General features: G+C 36.2%; 1 protein-coding gene across 2 annotated transcripts in view; it reads left to right on the top strand.

Moving 5' to 3' along the window:
- PIK3C2G (phosphatidylinositol-4-phosphate 3-kinase catalytic subunit type 2 gamma) overlaps positions 1-21,607 on the top strand; it is a 388,390-nt gene that overhangs the window by 262,045 nt on the left and 104,738 nt on the right. For both annotated transcript variants that reach the window (XM_076007629.1, XM_076007630.1), the window contains 6 exons: positions 2,776-2,956; positions 5,563-5,670; positions 10,501-10,593; positions 12,042-12,171; positions 16,464-16,600; positions 18,534-18,703. In XM_076007629.1, coding sequence (XP_075863744.1) covers positions 2,776-2,956; positions 5,563-5,670; positions 10,501-10,593; positions 12,042-12,171; positions 16,464-16,600; positions 18,534-18,703 — 819 coding nt within the window. The remainder of the gene's footprint in view (positions 1-2,775; positions 2,957-5,562; positions 5,671-10,500; positions 10,594-12,041; positions 12,172-16,463; positions 16,601-18,533; positions 18,704-21,607) is intronic.

Here is a 21,607-nt window from a genome sequence, read left to right as displayed (position 1 = left end):
GATATTGGAATTGGTTTCAAGGAAGAGAAATTGTCACATGACAGAGTAATCAAATATGTGTCACTGCTCCATTATCTTGCAAGGTATTCTTACTTTTTTTTTTTTTTTTTTTAGTTTTTTTAGATTTCAGAATATTACAAGGGTACAAATGTTTAAGTTGCATATATTGCCTTTGCACCACCCAAATCATTAGAATCTATATAGAACTCAGGAAAATCAGCAAGAAAAAAAATCAAACAACCCCATTAATAAGTGGGCAAAGGACATGAACAGAAACTTTTCAAAAGAAGGTAGACATATGGCCAAGAAACATATGAAGAAGTCTTCTTACTTCTTCATGCTCTACCCCTCCCTGTCAGACAGAGAAAGCAGTTACTCTGAGGAAAGAAATCACAGAGGATACAAACAAATGGAAAAACATATCACACCCATGGAAAGGCAGAAGCAACATTGTTAAAATGTCCATACCACCCAAAGTGATTTACAAATTCAGTACAATTCTCATTAAATTACCAAAGTCATGCTTCACAGATCTAGAAAAAAATAATTCTATGCTTCATTTGGAACTAGAAAAAGCCTGAATAGCCAAAGCAATCTTAAGCAAAAAGAACAAATCTAGAGTCATAACATTACCAGACTTCAAACTATACTACAAGGCTATAGTAACCAAAACAGCACAGGAGTGATACAAAAAATAGAGACATAGACCAATTGAACAGGGCAAAGAACCCAGATATACAACCATCTACTTATAGCCAATAGATCTTTGTCAAAGCAGACAACAATGTACACTGGGGAAAAGAAGCCCAGTCAATACATGGTGCTGGTAAAATTGGATAGCCACATGCAGAAGAATGAAACAGGACCCCTACCTCTCACCACTCACAAAAATTAATTCAAGATGGATAAAAGACTTAGATCTAAGGCATGAAACCCTAAGAATTCTAGAGGTCAATGTAGAAAAACTCTTCTAGATATCAACCTAAACGAAGAATTAAGGACTAAGACTTCAATGACAACCATGGCAGCAACAAAAATAAATAAATGGGATTTGATTAAACTAAACGCTTCTGCATAGCTAAGGAAACAATCAACAGAGCAAATAGACAAACCTACCCAATGGGGGAAAATATTTGTAAGCTATACATCCAATAAAGGGCTTATAATCAGAATTTATAAAGAACTCAAGAAAATCAGCAAGAAAAAAACCAAACAGTCCTATTAAAAAGTGAGCAAAAGACATGAACATAAGCTTCTCAAAAGAAGAAAGACAAATGACCAATAAACATAAGAAAAAATGCTCAATGTCACTAATCATCAGGGAAATGCAAATTAAAACCAAAATGAGATATAACCTTACCCCAGTCAGAATGGCTTTTATTAAAAAGTCCCAAACAATAAATGCTGGCATGGATGCAGAGACAGAGGAACACTCTTGGTGGGACTGAAAATTAGTACCATGTCCATGGAAAACAGTACAGAGATTCCTCAGAGTACTAAAAGTAGACATACCATTCAATCCAGCAATCCCACTATTACATGTTTCCCAAAGGAAAAGAAGACTTTTCATCAAAAATACACCTGCACTCGAATGTTTATTGCACCACAATTCACAATTGCAAAGATGTGGAGTCAACTCAAGTGCCCATCAATTCATGAGTGGATTAATAAAATGTGGTATATGTATACCATGGAGTACTACTCGGCCACAAAAAGATGAATTAATACCTTTCATGACAATCTGGATGGAACTGGAGACCATTCAGCTAAGTGAAGTATCTCAAGAATGGAAAAACAAACACCACATGTACTCACTGTTAACTTGGAACTAACTGATGAACACACATGTGCACAGAGGGAAATAAAACTCAGTGGAAATCAATGTGGGGTAGGGAGGAGGGGAGGGGAAGAAAACCTACTGAATGGGTACTATGAACACTATTTGGGTGACGGGCACACCTATTGCCAGGACTGAAGCATTACAAAAGCAATCTATGTAACTTAAAACATTGTATCCCCTGAATATTTTGAAATAATAAAAAAAAAGGAGTTGACTTCAAGATACTGATGAACTAATATTTTTGTGCTAATCACTTTCAAATGCATTAGCTCATTTTATGTTCTATACAGCTCTTTAGAATCAGAGTCATTACCTTACTTTACAGATAAAGAAATAAAATCTCAGCCTGGTTAAGAATTATAACTTGTAAGCTATAGAGTACAGATTTGAGTCCCAAAATGCCTAACAACAACAACAACAACAACAAAACATGCTTTTGACTTTACAGTGTCTTTCTCCAGGTAATCAAGGGTAAGTGCTGGGGAAAAGAGCAATGCATGGGTATGTGGCAATGTGGGGACATTTGAAGAAAAGAAGAAAAGGGTGGGCTTGATGGTTGAGTCACAATATAATATAGTCACTCATAAAAGCTATTTCTAAAGTCCTTTGTCCATATTTTAATAAGAAGTCAAAAGTATGTTCTTGAGATAAGTGTCTGTTGCAGAATTAAGAAGACTGAAAGAAGAAAAAAATGCGCTCTGAATTGAAATGAGGAAAGGCAGGTCTCTTATTGATTCTTCACTCTTGGAATCTCAATAGCTATCAGTTGGACCTTGATGACTGCCAACAAATAAACAACACTTTCCCCCATTCCAGGCTGTTAAATTGCCCAAAGCCAACAAATACGGATTAGTCTGAAATGCACTTGTTCTTACTGGAGGTGGTTACAAAAATCAGCTTTAGATACAAGAATTCTTTTTCTCTCTTTCCTTCAGGCTGCTAACAGATGCACAGAATGAAGTTTACTTTAAAAGCTGGTATCAGAAGTTGCTAGCAGCTCTCCAATTCTGTGTGGGAAAAGCCTTGAGTGATGAGTTTTCCAAAGAGAGGAAACTTATCAAAATTCTGGGAGATATTGGGGGAAAAGTCAAGTCTGCCAGTGACCATCAAAGACAGGTTTGTTGAGAAACTAACCTTCAGGTAGTAATGGTTTTTTAAAACTTTGGCTTAAATTAAGTTTTAATTTCATTACTTAGAAAGAAAATTCCTTGACTACTTTAAGACACTAAAGTCAATGACTTCAGTCAAGTTTTTTTTTTTTTCCCATATACTATCCTAAAGTTAATGATAATGTCTATCAGCAGGATATGGATGTTTTGATCTAAATAGCCATGTAGCACACAGAGGAACCTGACAAGAGGAGACCAACTTAAAGGCAGTTGGACTCAAAAAGCCTAATGAATTAATTCCCTCAAAATGGTGGCATGATTCAGACTCATGGGAGAAATATATGAGGAAATTCTTTAGGGCACCCATCCCACAGCACAAAATCCAGGTCTAGATTTTCCTAAATTGCCCCTAAAAAGTCACATTTGCAAAGACATTTTTTTGTTTTGTTTTGTTTTGTTTTTGCTACAACAAATAAAATGAATTAAATGAAATTAACCAAAGGTGGTATGGATGGTAATATTTTTTATAGTAAGATTTATGGATGATAGCCAAAATATTGTACCTCCTTCTCAGTGATTATAGTAAATAGACCTGGCTATTCTTTTTCTTGATTTAAGGGAAGAACATTTGCTCTTTTTAATTCTCTGCGTCACGAGCTCCCTTTACTGACATAGACTGTTAAGTAGGTTCTCTTAAGTTCAACATTCTAGATGCAGGGAGATAGTGGACATCCATTCATTGTATTAAAAATATTATTCAATTAACAATTGAGTATCTACTACAGATCAGAAGTTAAGGGTAGAAAGATGACAAAAACATAAATTTTGTCCTCAAGGGAACTCATAAGTTTCTCTCCACTGTCTAAAATCAATAAGAGTTTTTAATAAAATGATATGAAAATAGTAATAGGCAAAGTGTCCCAGAATTCTTTCCCAGCCCAGGATTTTTCTTGCTGGAAGTCACTTCATTTAATAGAAATTAAATGCCAGGAGCTGTTACTTCACCAACCTAGGAGTAAATGAAAAATAAAAAACATAAATATGGAATTTATTTTTAAATGGGAGATGTGTAAACTCTGGCTATACAGAGGAGCCTTAAGATATATAACATGATGGGCAATATTAAAAAAAAAGTCTACAATTTCTCCATATTACTGCAAGCTTAATCATTATTTTCTAATGGCAGACAAAAAGTTGATAGCGAGTAAAATAAATTGATTTAAAATTTACAGAAGTTTCTGTATAGGTTTGTTTTTTTATCTCCTATGTTTTAGAATCCTTCACATAATTAAGAGGGACACTATGGTTAAATTATTCCAGTGCCTTCTTTTTTATCATATGCATCAAGTTCCAGAGTGATATTGACTTTATTCACTCAATTACTTATATTTCTCTTGTCTTGACTGTATGTTTTTGTGATAAAACACTTCTTCACATTAAAATAGGATGAGCAAGGGCAAGAGGTAGGAGAGGCATTCATAATTTCTCACAATTAAAAAATAATGACAATTTTTCATAACTTAAGTTACCAATAGCTATTTTTTTCTGCTTAATAAAAAACACCAGTTAAACCAAATTATATGACATGGAAAAGAGTTAGTTAAACAAAGGAAGTAGAGATTCTCTCCATGATATTCAGCAGATAAGTCTAGATGAGACAAAGAAGGCAGCCACACAGAGAGAGCTACGACAGAACTTTGCCTCGTTTCCACCTTGCTCTTCTGGATCCTGGGAGCAATGGATTGTGTTATTTGCCAGTGAGCCAAGAGTCAGAGCTAAGAAACTCCTGAGACCTAATTAAACATTATCCATATGATATCCTCATCATAAGCACTGGGCTTCAAAAGTTTTCAAAAATGGGCTAAAAGGAGCTTTTCTTATTTTGTGACAAACTATGATTGCTGCCTATCTATTTTTGTCAGAGAATGCACAATTCTAAAGGTGGTGTTTGTGGAGTGTGGAAGGGAGTAAATATCAGAAATACACTCATTGGCATCTAGTAAACTATTTGCTCACGTATGTTATTGTTTCTGACAGCATTGTGCAATTGCTGGCTTTTGTCATTACTGTTACTAATATATATGAATATTATGTAATGTATACTACATGTAATATATTATATTAAAATTAATAATTATAAGTACAGTGGTATATGTTATGTAAGTTGATTATAATTGTTTTGAAATATTATCATATATAATTATATGACTATATAATATAATGTGAAGTGTAAATCTCAAGAGTTATCAGTAAAGCTTTTGGAAAATTATCAGAAAAGGATCATATTAATAATTAATTAAAGCAGAGTTACAAATTGGTGGGCCGTGGGTCAAGTTCAACCCATAGTGTTTTATTTGGTTTATGTTTTTACTTGAATTTGAGGCCCTGTCAAAAGGGCATGTGATCTCTAGTTCCCCACTTCCCCAGCACTCTGTGTGGCCTTCAGCCTCCTGCCTGCTCACACAGGACTATGTCACCTGCCTGAAAAGCCATCCAAGTGTGCAACCCCTCAATTAAAGAGTTTATTTAATCAATAGAAGAAAATTATAACTAGGAAGGAAAAGTCCAGTTCTTTCCACTTTCTTAAATGCTTTTTCTAATGATTTTTCACAGGAGGTGCTGAAGAAAGAGATTGGCAGACTAGAAGAATTCTTTCAAGATGGAAATACTTGTCACCTTCCTTTGAACCCTGCCCTGTGTATAAAAGGGATTGACCGTGACGTAAGTCGACTTAATCAGTGGATAAATTGAGTATGCATGTTTTGTATTATTTAGTTCACTGGTATATTTTTGAAATAGCAAAAAGAATTCATAAACTGACATTGACATTATTATAAAGAGAAAGTAATTGACTCTCATCCACACTGCATTCTCCCTTTGATGCACTATGACCGGCTGGGATTACATTGGCCTTGTCATATATTAATAATATTTTCATTTGGAAATAAACTATCCATCAGTTCAGTGAAAAAAACAATAAAGGTACATATCACTGGATTGATTTCTTGACTTATTCAAAATGATGGATTTCATGACCCCATGCAGGCTGGGTATAATTTCATGCTTTATTTAGATTATGTGCATCACCATGCCTAGTACATGGATATTAATCATTAGCTACAACTTCCTCATTTTGATTCAATTTAAAATTCATTTGCTGCTGATATGTCAGTGTGTCATATAATGCATTTTGGGATTCTATTCAGGTCTGGAAAGCCCTTCCTGGCATTGTCAGACTCATAACGTCCTAAGCCTTTTCTTCCTAATCCTCTGTCACATGATACCCCACAGTCACCCTTCTCTGACTTAGAATCATTCTTCTCCTTTGTTCCTGATAAGCTTTATTATCCTCCTTATCAAAAGCCCAAGAGTAGAAAGATACTAAGAGAGAAAATGATTGATAAGTAAGATTTAAAAGTTAAGCTATCATGCATGCACAATAAATGGTACTTAACTGAAGTCATAAGACAGTCAAAAAACCAACCCAAAAATTAGGGAAAAAAATTAGACCATTGTTAATATGAACATAAAATGTTTTGCTAAACAGTTGATACTTTCATCTTCTTCACTTTGCTGTCATCAAGAAACCCTACAAACTTTCCTGATATACTTCATAAACATATTTTGAAAAATAACAAAACAAAATAAGGTATGAAATTCCATAAACTGAGATATATCTATCTGGGCTAAAATCCAAATCATTATTAATTTCCAAAAAATTATACAACTTTTTAATCATTAACAGTATTCACTGACTAATGCTGAACTTATACAGTAACTCATTATTTCAAAGACATTATTAGTATATTTTTTTTGTTGTTTTTTGAGACAGAGTCTCACTTTGCTGCCCAGGCTAGAGTGAGTGCTGTGGTGTCAGCCTAGCTCACAACAACCTCAATCTCCTGGGCTCAAGCAATCCTACTGCCTCAGCCTCCCAAGTAGCTGGGACTACAGGCATGCGCCACCATGCCTGGCTAATAATTTTCCATATAGTTGGCCAATTAAATTCTTTCTATTTTTCGCAGAGACAGGGTCTTACTCTTACTCAGGCTGGTTTTGAACTCCTGACCTTGAGCAATCCTCCTGTCTCGGCCTCCCAAAGTGCTAGGATTACAGGCATGAGCCACCGCGCCCGGCCCATTGTTAGTATCTTAAGGTAGAAGGAACAACAGAGATTACTGAGTCCAGGTGTTGGTTTTTTGCTTTTACTTTCTTGGTTTGTTGTTGTTAAGGTATAGAGTCATTTTTTTCCCCATTAAAATTACATATGAATTTGGGTTGTGTGGGCCCTGGGAGTGTGTGCATGAGCCAGCTGGGCCAAGGGTCACCACCCCTATAGGGCACTAAGGCTGGGACCTCACTCCTTTCCTGCAACACCCTGTAGCCAGCCGCACTTTCTCTGTAGAAGCTGCCCCAAGTAGAGCCTCCTCCTATCCAGACCCATTCGCTATAATCCTGCGGTCCCCAACCCCCAGGCCACAGGCTGGTACCAATTCTGTGGCCTACTAGGAACTGGGCCACCCAGCAGGTGGTGAGTGGCAGGCACATGAGTTAAGCTTCATCTGTATTTACAGCCGCTCCCCATCACTCACATCACTACCTGAGCTCCACCTCCGGTCAGATCAGCAGTGGCATTACATTGTCATAGGAGCACGACCCCTACTGTAAACTACACATGCAAGGGATATAGGTTGTGCACTCGAATCATCCCCAAACTATCCCCCAACACCTGTCCATGGAAAAAATTGTCTTCCTTGAAACCAATCTCTGGTGCTAAAAAGGTTGGGGGCCACTGCTGTGATCAGCTGTGTCTGGCACTGGGCTGGGCACCTGCAGGTCCAGCAAGGAACAGGACAGACATGTCCAGGTGACACTCTCTTGGGAACATTTTAATCTGTCCTTCAGTCCTGCTGAACAATGAGGTGAGAAAACTTACAGTTGAAATGAGTGTGGGAAAGCTCTCTATTCCAATAGAAACTTGATTAATTATCAAACAATCTACACTGGGAAGAAGGCTTATGAGTGTAATTAATATGGCAAGGCCTTCATGCAAAGTAAATGACTTATATGACATTAGAGCTTCCACAATGGGGAACATATATTAACAAAAAGCATATAAATGTGGGGGTTTGGAAAAACCCACAATCAGAGCTCTTAATTTGTTGACTATGAGCAAATTCATACCAAAGAAAACCCTTTTGAATGCAAAGTGGCAAGGCATTGAGTCTGAGTGAATGTCTTACCCTATGCCAGAGACTTCACAGAGGCAAAAAAATAAATAAAAAACCATATAAATGTGATAAACATGGAAAAATCCACAGTCAAAACTCACACCTCATTATACACCAGAGAATTCACACTGGTGAGAAACTCTAGGAATGTAATGAGTGTAGAAGAGTCATCAGTCGCAGTCCCAGCCTTGTGTACATCAGAGAACACGTTCTGGGGAGAAACCTTATAAATGAAATAATTGTGGGAAAGCCATTAGATGATTGTGTGAACCATTATAGTGCACGGTTTATGATGCACCAGAGAGTTCACACTGGAGAGAAGTCCCGTGAATGGAGAGAGGTTGCGAAAGCTCTCAATCAGTATTCTATCACCGTCAGTCAACTTCGCTGGAGAGAAGCATTCCGGACTGGCTCGGCCCATTTATTAAAGTGTGGGGCTCAAAGGCAGAGAGCACAGGTCTTAGGTTAGAGTTAGGCTTCTTTATAAGAAGAAGCCCCAACCTTGTCCCCACTGTCAACCACTAATCACACAGGATCATTCTCTATTTCCCTCTCAGTCATTAAGAGATGGATCAAGTGGGATGGTAGAGGTTAGTTAATGCAGTCCTTCTCCACTATTGGAAAAATGAGGACCAGACATTTCATTTACTTTACAGGCTTCTTTTTAAACTATTTTTAGATTTATGTCATTAATGTGTACTTCTCAAAGACAGAGGTCATATCTTCATTGCTGTATTCCAGCTTTTCTTATCTTCTTTCCTGCTTCTGGCTTTTCATTCTCCAAGTCTCTGATAAACTCTCCCTGTCTGTTGGCTGTGGCAGTCCCAATCCACTTTATAACTTCTACTCTAATCTAGTATTTCATCACATGCCTTTCCCTACCTTTATCTGCCTATTTGCCAATCTATGTCCTTCACGATCTTCAAAATCCAGTTCATCTCTGAAAGATTTTCTTCATCAAATGTGCCTTCATTCAACTGTGGCAAATTGCCTTGTGAATTATTTTTAACTTAATTTCTATGTATATACTTTCAATCAACTTTTTGTAAGCTTTTTGAGAATATATATGGTGCTTCCTTCTGTTAGCATATAGATAATAGCTTGCGCATACTAGTTGTTGAATATATAACACTTTTGATGTGACTCAAAAATATATTGCTTGTGAAAACCAAGATACTAAACAATAAAAGTAGAATATCCCTAGGTGATTCTTGGAGCAGAACTTTATTGCTTAACAAGCGACTTCACCCATAAAATCATAAAACTCCAATTGATTCAGTAACCAAGGGTTTGTCTTTAGTTAAGGATTAGGTTAGATTTGTTTTGATAGGTCAGTTAAGAAATAGATCCTTTCCTCTCAGCTTCTGTCGATTTCAGACTTCTCAGAGATAATGATGTTCAAACTGATCCTTCATCATGTATTGATGCCATATTTTACCAAGTTGATAAGTTGAAATCATCAAGTCCTTTTCTTTTCTTTGGTATTGATTTGACTCTTCACTGTCGACATGAACTCTTTCATAGCCTAAATACATACAGCCTTTCTTTGATACTCAAACAATTACAAGAAAATAAAAGAAAAATAAACAACAAGGAAAATAGGGTGGGAAGTAATCAATATCATATAACTGAAGATAGAAATGCAAAGTATGATTGAAAGAAATGAAAAGATGAAATACATGTTGTACTATTATTTGTAAAGACAAGAAAATATCATTAACAAAAAAGGAAAGACAAATGTATTAATTTTTCAAACGATGTGAGTGTCAGGCACTGTAAAAGCCATTTTATATCACTTAGCTCATATATCTATCACAAAAATGAGCAAAGTAAGGGTTGTCACCTCCATTTTACAGTGGGATACAGACATGTTAAGGAACTTGCCCAAGATCTCGCAGCTTTTAAATTGTACAGCCCAGATTTGATACTTAACTCTCTAAGTATACTGCAAGACAGAAATAATTGAAAGGAAATAATTTTTTTAAATAGCAATTTTAACTTTTATCTATGAATCAACTAGTGTAAGCACTATACTTGTATACTGCTTAATTTATGTAAACCTACATTCACTATTATTCAGTGAGGGAAAAAAGATAGTTGAAGATTTGCAATCTGCCAAAAAGCTGAGAACAGTTTTGAAGGAAAGGGTTTGGTTGATAGACTAAAGTTTTTTAAAAATAAATATGTTTCTTTGTTCCAAAGTGTAAAAATTATTCCTATGTGTTACATTTGCTCATATAGCAAATGCTGCAAGGGGCTATGATTTCAGAAAAAGGGTTCTCTTTGCTTTATTTTGCTCACTATTTTTCTCTTTCCATAGGCATGTTCATATTTCACATCCAATGCTTTGCCACTGAAGATTACTTTCATCAATGCTAATCCAATGGGCAAAAACATCAGCATTATTTTTAAGGTACAAGTAGCCCTTCTAAAACACCAAATTGATTCCTTAGACAGAACTATTGATTTATTACTCACAAAAAGAAATTATTGTTTTCCTTTGGCAGAAACACAGAGATTTTCCAGTTATTTCAGATTCTGCTTTTTTGCAGAACTGTAGTCCATGCCAAACTATGATTGGCAATAAATCAAACATTACTGGCTCAAACCCAAGGAACCGTCAGTGTAAAACTTAAGAGAATATGTTTCATAAATAAAATTATACGATCACTTTTAAATAGCACAGAAAGTAGAATGTGTGGTGAGCTCCTAGGAAGAGAATGTTCTTTTGGTTAGGATACTGAGTTAGGATAAAATCAACTGGAATTCAAGTGACATAAATTAATTTAACATCAAATTCTAACCTGTAAGAACTTGCTTATTTTAGTAATTTGAATTACTTTCTTCTTTTAAGTAAAAAGTATGAGCCATTTCTGCCTTCATCATGAATCCCCTGGGAAAAAAAATAGAGTAAAAGGCAATAACAGGGTTATAGACAGCTAGGGAAGAGGGACCAAAGAGAAAGCTACAAGTAAAAAGTGAGAATTAACCATTTATCTAGTTAATTTACTCAATTCTCCAGCCAACCCATGCAACAAGATCTCAGAGTGAATTTCTGGTGGATTCTACCTATTTTGGAGGATGATTTCTGCACCTGTACTTGTGCTTTGACCTGTGTAATCTCAAAGATTAGTGGTTCCATGACACTGTATTTTTGATGAAGACAAAAAAAAAATCTCATCTTGGCGGGATTTTCTGTGCATCATTTAGTAAGCATTTTCAAAGCCAACTGCTTATTTGTTTAAAAGCATAGAACTGTCTTCACCCTTTGGCTATATTCCATTTCCTTCACCTATGCTAGAAGATCACCCCTTTATGATTTCTTCTTATTATCAAATATTGTTTTCTCTGAAAATTTTCTAGCTGCCTTCATGATAAGAGATATCACTGATTTAAAGTCTGATGAATTGTATGTATGCGATTTACACTCCTAGTCAAGAAGTTCTTGATATTCTAACTGCATATCAGTGCATAAATTTATGGCATACCAAATAATGTTTCACTAAGAGAGAGGCTGAGTTTGAAATTTAGATAAGCATTCGTCCAGCCTCTCTTCACTAGACTGTGAATGTAAGAACTTGCACATGGATAACAAACTGAAAAATTATTATCAAGGAACAACATTCCGAGCAGTGCTTCTAATTTGATGGTGGAAGCTTCTGTAATCATTTAAAGGGAAGTTCTCGTTGCTTTGATTTTCTATCAGAAACACAAGGTACACTTAATGCTAATAAAACAATCGAAACCACTCTTAAGTCAGGCTAGAAATGTGTCCAAGAAAAGAAATGACATATACCATATTTGAATGCTTTTAATGGAATTCAAGGAGAAACCCAGCGTCTATAATTTTGTTTTTAACAGGCCGGAAATGATCTTCGTCAGGATATGCTTGTTCTGCAGATTATTCAAGTGATGGACAACATTTGGCTGCAGGAGGGCTTGGATATGCAAATGATCATTTATAGATGTCTTTCCACAGGAAAAGACCAAGGTCAGTATAGATTAGAAAGTGGGTTGGCTTACATTATTTATCTCACTCATTCACTGGCAATTTGCCACAAAACTTTCTACAGCTTTCATTTCAGACTATAAATTTAAAAATCCAAATAACTAAAACATTCATATTTTTTAAAAATATTTATTTTCAAATATTGTAAGCCAACATAATTTATATAAAACATTATACGTTTGTAGGTATTAATTAGGACTTTCACAACCAAAATGTTAACTGTGATGTTCTTTAGTGTGTCTTAAAGAGTTAGTCATATTAAAAACTTAGTCATTTTTTTCTCATTTTCTAAACTAATAATAGAAAAACCTGCTCATTTAAAAAAAGTACAATTGTTACCTATTAACACAAAACTTACACGTTGTCAAGTGCTCAAAGAAGTTCTGGGAATTCTAAACACTTTATAAAATCTTCATTTAACTTCTAAAAGACTTTTGAATAGGTATAATGTCAACAAAGATGGTCAAACATGTAAATATTCAAGATATGTCAGCATTTCTTTTCCTTTATAAAAATCAAGAAATTAATATGGAAATGCAATTATACTTATCTACATTTTCAATTAAAATAATATTGAAGTACCCCAAATTATCACTAAAACATCAGAGATAAAAGTTGTACTTTTTTGAAGGTTTTTTTTAAATTTTTATTTATTTATTTATTCTCTTATTTCATTATATTATGGGGCTACAGATATTGTTAGGGTTACATATATTGCCCCTGCCATCACCACCCCCACCATGCCAGAGCTTCAAGCATGTCCAACCCCCAGGTGGTGCACACCACACCCATTATGTAAGTATACACCCTTCCCCTCCTCCCCCCACCTGCCCATCACCCGATAAAAGATTTTGATTTTTTTTTTGACATTTTGGTTACATTGTATATCTTGTTGTATTTAATTACAATGAAGCTAAATTGGAGAAACAACAATTTCTAAGACAATGTCTTTTTTACATCTGATCATTGCCACTTAGAATTCTATGAAGTTAATTGGCATGCATTCCAGCAGGTACATGTGCATAAACAAAAGGATGAAATCATAGAACTCAAAAAGGGACCTAGACCATGTAGTCAATTTTTTTTTTTAATTCACGCAGAGCTCCAATTTAAACCTATTATCACAAAAGAACTGTCACTGCCCGTTATCTCAGTTCCTGAGGTCCTACCAGAAAGCTCAATATACCAATGTCACTTCAGATTTTAGATGCCAAGCATGGAAGCAACGCCTGTAAACTTGCAACTTGATACCTCAGAGTGACTCCATTGCAAGTAACAGTACCCACTTATTTTGATTCTGATAATAGGACTGCTTCCTTGCCAAGTACCCCAAACTGAATACTTTCTACACTTATAGTTCCTAAAAGTCTTTTATTATCTCTACCATGAGATTGTTATGTCTTGCATCTTACCCTCTCTTTTCTTATGTAAGTGACCTAACTTTTTCATATCCTAACATGCCAAAAAGGTAAGAGTAAAACTAAAGGATCCGAGCTGAGCTTTTGATGTTACATGGGTGTTACATGGATCATCTTTTCTTCGGAAATTGAATAAATCACTAATCACTAATAAATCACTAAATTGAATAAATCATGATCATTCCACTCCAATGGAATTATTTAATCCCATCTAGTCATTTCTGTCTATAATCATAGAATGTAACCTAAGCTAGGTCTTTTTAAAGTTAATAAAATGACTATTATACTTGCCCAAGTTGCAGATGTCATAAGACAAAGAAGTTATTTTTCCCCTCTATCTACCAATAACCTCTATAGTTACAGGTTTTCAGAGGGCATTATACTGACAAAATACTTCTTCAAAAAAATAGACATCATTAAAACAAATGTCATTTTTAGAAGATTAGGTTCCATTTTTAATCAGGTTCCAAGGCTTATTGAATGCCTACTGTTCTCAAGAAATGTCACAAAGTGAGATGGGGAATGCATACTAAAATGAGCTCAGTAGAGCTGCTGTCCTTGAGTAAAGTATACTCCAGTCATGAAGTTTGCATGACCTTATCGACACTGTTGATTGTCATCCTCATACCTACTTTGTGATGCCCGAGGGTTTCTAGAAGAAATTATCAGGGCAAATAAAAATTCTTTAGGTTGTATTTTACCCCTGGTTCTCCAACTTTGATGGCACAAAAATTATTTAGGGAAATTGGGGCAGTAGATACAACCAACCCCAACCCACGTGTACCAAATCAGACTCCCCATTGGAGGGGGAAGGGCTCAAGTAATGGTGATTGTAAAAAGCTGCTTCAGTGTTTCTTATGTACCTCTGTCTGAAAGCCACTGATTTCCATGACAGCACCTTGAAAAAGTTTATCCCTAAGAGCCTTGTTACTTAGAGTGTGAACTACAGACCTGCAACATTAACATTACCTGGGAGCTTGTTAGAAATGCAGAATCTCAGGCCCCACCCCAGCCCTGCTAACTCAGAACCTCCACTTTAACAAGATCTCCAAATGATGTTTATGCGCCTTAGATTTGAGAAATGCTACATTAAAGGATTGTAAGTATGGCACCACACTTACTACTCAAGGTGCACAAAATTATGTTAGAAGTATTTAAAAGGTATATGATATATGCACTACCTTAAAGTGTATGAACTGTAATTTATGATTTTAACTAATAGGCAGAATTTAGCCACCATGATTGTTATATTAATAAATTAGGTGCAAGGTTTTCTTGATAGTTCAGCAATGCAATGCTTGTGACCAGTGGCTTGGGATTTAGCAAAGATTAACTCCCTGTAGACAAACGTTGTCTGAAAAGTAACTAACATTGTTACAGCACAGTATATAAAATAGTGCAATAATCTAAGTCCCAATTTAGGGTATGGTCCAAGGTGAGGTGGCACTGAAACACCCAGAAACCAGGTAGAAGATTATTTTCCCTTAGAAAATATTAAATAGAGGAACTGAAAAAAATGAACAGGGAAATTTCATGATTAGAAAAGAGAATGACCCATTGACACTAAATGTAATGTTTTAGATCTGCCATCTTGCTTTATCCATATGAGAAAACCTGGGCAAGAGATGAATACTTTGGGGGGAGGAGAAACAAATGTCATGATGATAAGGATATTCCCAGGACTTGTCTCTGGGGTAAGTTTCTTTCAGGTCTAGAAATGTAGATGCCCAAAGGGCACAAGTGGACTATTGAATATTAATAGAGATTAAGACTTCAAACCAGCTGCCACTGGCCAAACTCAGCAGAGAGAAGTGTTTTGTTTATCATCACCATGATCTGCTTTCTTGTTGTCGTCTAATTTGTATGCTTTTAAGGTAAACCATGAAATAGTCAATTTAAAAAACTCAACCATCTCTCTATTGATATGTTTATGTTATTATATATTTTTGTCTCTGGTCCCCATGTTCATTTGGGTTTGTAACTCTTGCAATTGTTGAGATTGTGAAAATCAGAAACTCTAGACTTGAATTTCTTTTAATGATTGCATTTATAGTTCTGTACATTACAGGTTGTTTTGTGGATATTATTCCTGAGAGACTTTAAGTACTAGATTTAAATTGCTGCTCTGTATAGAATAAAAATCAGAAGGTTTAAAAATATTTACATTCCAATAACCTTAGAACACAATGAAGAAAGTCTTGATGGATACGTGGCCAGTGGACAAAGGTCCTATTTAAATCCAATCAATGTATGCTCCTTTAAAAAAATTGACATTATGGTTTCTCTTTGAAGTTTACTGAGAGGGAAGGAGCAGGTGGCTTTCTGCATGTTTACTTGCAGAGTTATTCTGTTCACTTCCAGAAATGTAACATTTAACTGTGAAGCTTTTGTTAACCTGAACATCAGTTTTTCTAATATGTATGAAATGTTTGTTATGGAGATTGCATTTGGCTCACTTAACTCATAAATATGTTATCCAAGCTTGAATGTCCTCTCTTAAACCCTAAATGAGTATACCAGCCTTATGACAATTAATCCACCACTCCATTGACCCAGTGGAGCCATCCAAATCAGCTTTCTCTACCTAAGTTCAAGAAAAAACATTAAAGCTGCTTCTGATGGGTCTGATCCAAACACAAGTAAGCCTCATTGCGCCCCAGGATTTAGGAAGAATTAGAAGAAAGCCATCTAGATAAGCCTTCTTCAGAAAAGAAAGTTTGGAAGGGAAAGGGGTAATCCAAGCTGTGCTGACAACTATTGTTGTTATTACCTATTACAAGACATATTTTCTAAGGATCCCTCATCCTGTAAACAAATAAGTGTTTCCATAATCTTTTTTTTCTTTCCATCAACCAGGACTGGTGCAGATGGTGCCTGACGCTGTCACCCTAGCCAAGATCCACCGCCACTCTGGACTGATAGGACCGCTAAAAGAAAACACAATCAAAAAGTGGTTCAGTCAGCACAACCACTTAAAGGCAGATTATGAAAAGGTTTGTCATGCTGGAGATCATTATAAATAATGTACTTAAATAATCATATGCTCTGGTTCATTAGATAACCTGATTTATGGAAAAGTAAATTAAGTACACCTTGAGTTCTAATTCACTCAGTCATCAGCCTAGTAATAATGACCCAGTGTAAATGGTGTTTTAACTAGATAAACGTTTCTGTGTTTAGTTTTTCTTCTGGGTGAAATCCTGGGCAGTCAATAAGACTGTCTTTGCTTAGCTGTCTCCCTCATAGCAATCTCACTCCACAAAAGATGCCCCTTGAAACTACCACCTTCAAGTAACCTCACCTATTTGTGCACCATCTCCAATTCCTATAAATATCCCTTCTTCCTTTGAGATACATGTCTCCTGCCACGCTCTATTTTTCATCTCCAATTCTCTTAATGGTTTGCAGAATGCAAAATAAGTTTATACACACACACACACACACACATACGTACACACACATATATATGGAAGAATTTTACAGAATGCACTGTTTATTTGACTGCAAACATTTTTTCTCCCAGTTAACTTCATTCTGGCATCTTGCCAGAGTTATGCAGGTTCTGCCCTATATCAGGGCTCCTGGCTGAGCGGATGAGTGTGGCTAGAGCCAGGCCTTGTTCCATTTACCAAGCCATAAATTGGAACAGCTGGCTCCACCAAGCGGCAGGGTCACCTGTGTGCTAATTTACACAAAAGTGCAATAGGGGCTAACATTAGATTTGTTTGGAGCTGTCCCGAGCACTGAAATTCCCTTATTGTGGGGAGCTACTCCATCCTGGGCAAACTGGGATGATCAGTCACCCTGGCTAGCATGGACTATGATACAGAGATCCACTAGTTTATCTATGCTATACTTCTGTAAGATTGAAGTGGAGCAAAATACAAGCTTTTAGAGGCCAAATAATAAAGAATTAAATCAGATTATCTTGAAATCTGCTTTTTAGCTATTCCCAAAATTATGACTTGAGTTTCACAGAAATTCCTATGGTTATATATTTTTTTAGTGTTTCCATATACATTTGTTCTTTAGAACTGTCATGTGAAGGACATGTGTTATTATCTTCACTTATAAATGAAGAAAATCTAGACAGACAAATTAAGTGACTTGGCCAGGAACTCAGGAGACCTGGAAGTAAAGTATCCTGGCGTGTACTCCAGTGACACACCTCCCAGTCCAGCAAGGCAGCCCGCCATGCTAAGAGAAACATAACCTTGGCCAACCAATGGCTCACGGGTATACTACCAAGTTGATGAAAATGATGTATACCCAGGAGATCATTTTGGAAACAATGAGTATTTTTGGAAAGAACACTCTGTTCGTTAGAGAAACATAAGCCACAAGGGACTCAGTGGTAATCTGCTTCCACCTACATAGCATGCACCGATACATGTACTATACCAAAATATTTCAGACATCAACTGGATGACCTGTGTGAAAAGCTAAACACAAAATGTTACGTATTTCTCAGTAGAGCTTTTTCTGTGTTCCAAAATTTCAAATATTAAAAAATTTATATTTTAAATTTCTCGGGGAATGGACAATATTGGAACCTACTGTTCTTTCCTCTTTTACTCTGTAAAAAATAGTTTAATATTGTATATTTGGAGCATCAAAAAATATCACACTAGGAAACCTCTCTAGTAAACCATAAAAATTAGCTCCATCTTAATGAAAAAGATACTTTCCCCCAATTTCAATAAAAACATTCGCCTATTAAGCTAAAGAACAGATTCTTTGATGTTCTTCTGTAGCATATCAAGAATCAGCCACTTACCTATACCCCTCCTCTCCACTGAGATGGAAAAATTGCTCTTGATTATGTAATTTTGCTTTTTATTAATGTCATTTGCTTTTTACCATTATCTCTGATGCCAAAACACTTCTTCCTTTTTTGTTGTTGTTATTTTTGTGTTACTGTTTTAGGCCCTGAGGAACTTTTTCTATTCCTGCGCTGGCTGGTGTGTGGTAACGTTCATCCTGGGAGTCCGTGACCGTCACAATGATAATATCATGCTGACAAAGTCAGGCCACATGTTTCATATTGACTTTGGAAAATTCTTAGGTCATGCACAAACATTTGGAGGGATAAAAAGGTCAGTGCACAAATGTTTATTACAGTAATTAAACAATGCCCTGACCAATATGCAATGATTTGCTCCCATCTCTCAAATCCCCCTAGGTAATATAAGCATGATTATATATCTAGTAAGATTCAAGGAAAGATTTTTTGTCAATAGATTTTTAATGGAACAAATTGTGTCCTCAAATTGTTAGTGGACTAAATTGGCCTTCCCCCGTTGGATACTAATCCTGTTCCAGTCTGAATTGTCTTTTTGTTTGTTTGTTTGTTTGTTTGTTTGTTTGTTTGTTTGAGACAGAGTCTCGCTTTGTTGCCCAGGCTAGAGTGAGTGCCATGGCGTCAGCCTAGCTCACAGCAGCCTCAAACTCCTGGGCTCAAGCAATCCTACTGCCTTAACCTCTCTAGTAGTTGGGACTACAGGCATGCGCCACCATGCCTGGCTAGATTTTTCTATATATATTAGTTGGCCAATTAATTTCTTTCTGTTTATAGTAGAGACAGGGTCTCGCTCTTGCTCAGTCTGGTTTCGAACTCCTGACCTCAAGCAATCCACCCACCTCGGCCTCCCAGACAGTCTGAATTGTTTGAAATATTTTTGTTTTCTTACAAGCCTTGAATGAACAATGAGGCATAAGTTGACGGTCTCAATATATCTGGTATATTGCCCAAAGCACTTCACCACACTGTTCTTCACATCATAAAACTAGCACACTTCCTGTACGGAATTAGCCTTAAATCATTCCACACACAATTTAGTGGGCACCTACCATTCAAGAGTACAACAGTAAACAAGGGAGACACAAACCCCGATCTCTTCCTAGTGGAGATGATAGACAAGTTAAGCAAAAATAATAATATGACAAAATGAGAAATTCTTTTAGGAAACTAGAACAGAGAAATGGGATAGAAAATGACTGGGGTAGAGATATTATTTTAAAGAGGCCTCTTGGAAGAGATGACAGACAGCTGTGTAATTAATGACCACCTCGTGGAGATCCACAGAGAAATATTCCAGCGAGACAAGACAGCAAATATAACAGCCGTGAGCATGGAAATAAGAGGGGCATGTTCCCTAACAACAAAAAGGCCTGAGATGTGGAAGTAGAATAGTGAGAAGCAGCCAATAGAAGGTAAGGGTGATGGGTTTGGTGGAGGCCAGACAAAGTGGGGCACAGAGGACCTAGTATGGAGTGTGGCTTTTATTTTAAGTTCAGGGGGAAACCATTGATGGATTTCAGTGGATTTCAAATCTGTCTCCTGATATCCTGAGATCAGTGAAGAGACTACTGCAATAAGGAAGGTGAGATTTTAACAGTAAAGGTAGAACTGGTGAAACTTGAAAGATTTAAAATATATTATGGAGACTGAGCCACCCAATCTGCTAACTGATGAGACGCTGCTGTAATTAATGAATTGGAGGGGGGGGGCGGCACAGAAGATCAGAGAAGAAAAGAAAACATTTAAAGATGACCCCTAAATTGTTCATCTTGGCAAATGGGTGACTAATTATATTATTTACTGAAATAGGAAAGATTGGTGAATGAACAGGTTTTGTTTCATTTTATTTGAGCTGGAGGCAAGGCAATCAGAAATTGGAGACTAAAAGTCCCTGGCTTTAAACAGATACTTCATATTAGAGTAAGATCAGAACATTCCAAAGACTAATGAGCCAGTTTTGCCTCAAAGCAGCCTCTCAGTAGAAGAAATACTAACGTCTTCTACAAGATAATGTGATAGAACTTATACCAGATGCCACAATCTAGTATTAAGATGCCAACATAAATTACATAATATGGCTTCATTCTTATAAGCTGATACCTCCTGTTTTGTAGAGGCATATAAATGGACTGATTCACTTTTTATTACTTTCAGTACATTGCCCTCTTTAATGAATAACCTCAGAAAAGTCCACCACATATTCATTCATTTCTTAATAATCCACTGAGTATGGTTGTATGCCGAAGACCATGATAAACATTGGGGATATAAAGATGAATAATACACATTTACCACTTCGGCGGGGTAAACCTCTTGAGTCCTGGGAAGACAGACACATAAATGATTACTATAAAAATATGATATATATGATAAAGGCAGAGATACAGAGATGTACATTAGAACATCAAAGAGGAGGGATACTTTGCTTATGAATGACAACTGTTAATTGTCATTATACTTATGTCACAACATGCATTATGCAAATGTCACAACATGCTTATGTGTGTATACATAATTTACTCATGTAACATTTTTCCCCTGAATCCACCCTTTCCTAGAAAATTAAAGATTAAGTTAGTTTTGCCATCTTTATTTTTTTTTATTTTGATATATTGTCCACTGGGAATTTGGGGTATCCCTTATTCATTTATTCCACCAGCCTCTCTGTTGTCCATTGGGGTTAAAAAAGGAACAAAAATATTCCAGTTCTACAGAAAAATTTCCACCTGCAAGATATAAAAAAAATAAAGAAAATGTTACTAAAACAGTATGGTAAGTGTATGGACTAAGGTCTATAGAGAAGTTGGTTTGCTGATGTTATAACAGCTACAGCTACTTCTATAGTTTGGCAATTTTAAATATTTCTTATGCAGCCTCATAGGTAAATTAAAAATGTACCCAGTATACAGCCTCATTCATAATAGGTTCTTAATATTGTTTGTTGAATTAATCAGCCAATAAAACAATCACAGGCAGGCCTTCAATCATTCAATAGTTATTGATTAGATGAATGAAAATTAAGTTGCCGCTGTCCTCCATTGACATTATTAGCTATTGACCACCAGCCAAGGAGGCCAATAGCAGATCCATGATCAATTTGGATTATTGTTTCCAGGATTTTGTCTCCACCAGTGGCTCCCCTAAGGCTCATTGGCAGTGTCTCCTTGGATTTCTTTCTTGCTACTGATAATTCTGCCTT

Source organism: Microcebus murinus, chromosome 10 (assembly GCF_040939455.1).
Source record: "Microcebus murinus isolate Inina chromosome 10, M.murinus_Inina_mat1.0, whole genome shotgun sequence".
NCBI lineage: Eukaryota > Metazoa > Chordata > Mammalia > Primates > Cheirogaleidae > Microcebus > Microcebus murinus.
The sequence above is the reverse complement of the archived record's forward strand: the minus strand, read 5'-3'. Positions and strand labels throughout refer to the sequence as shown.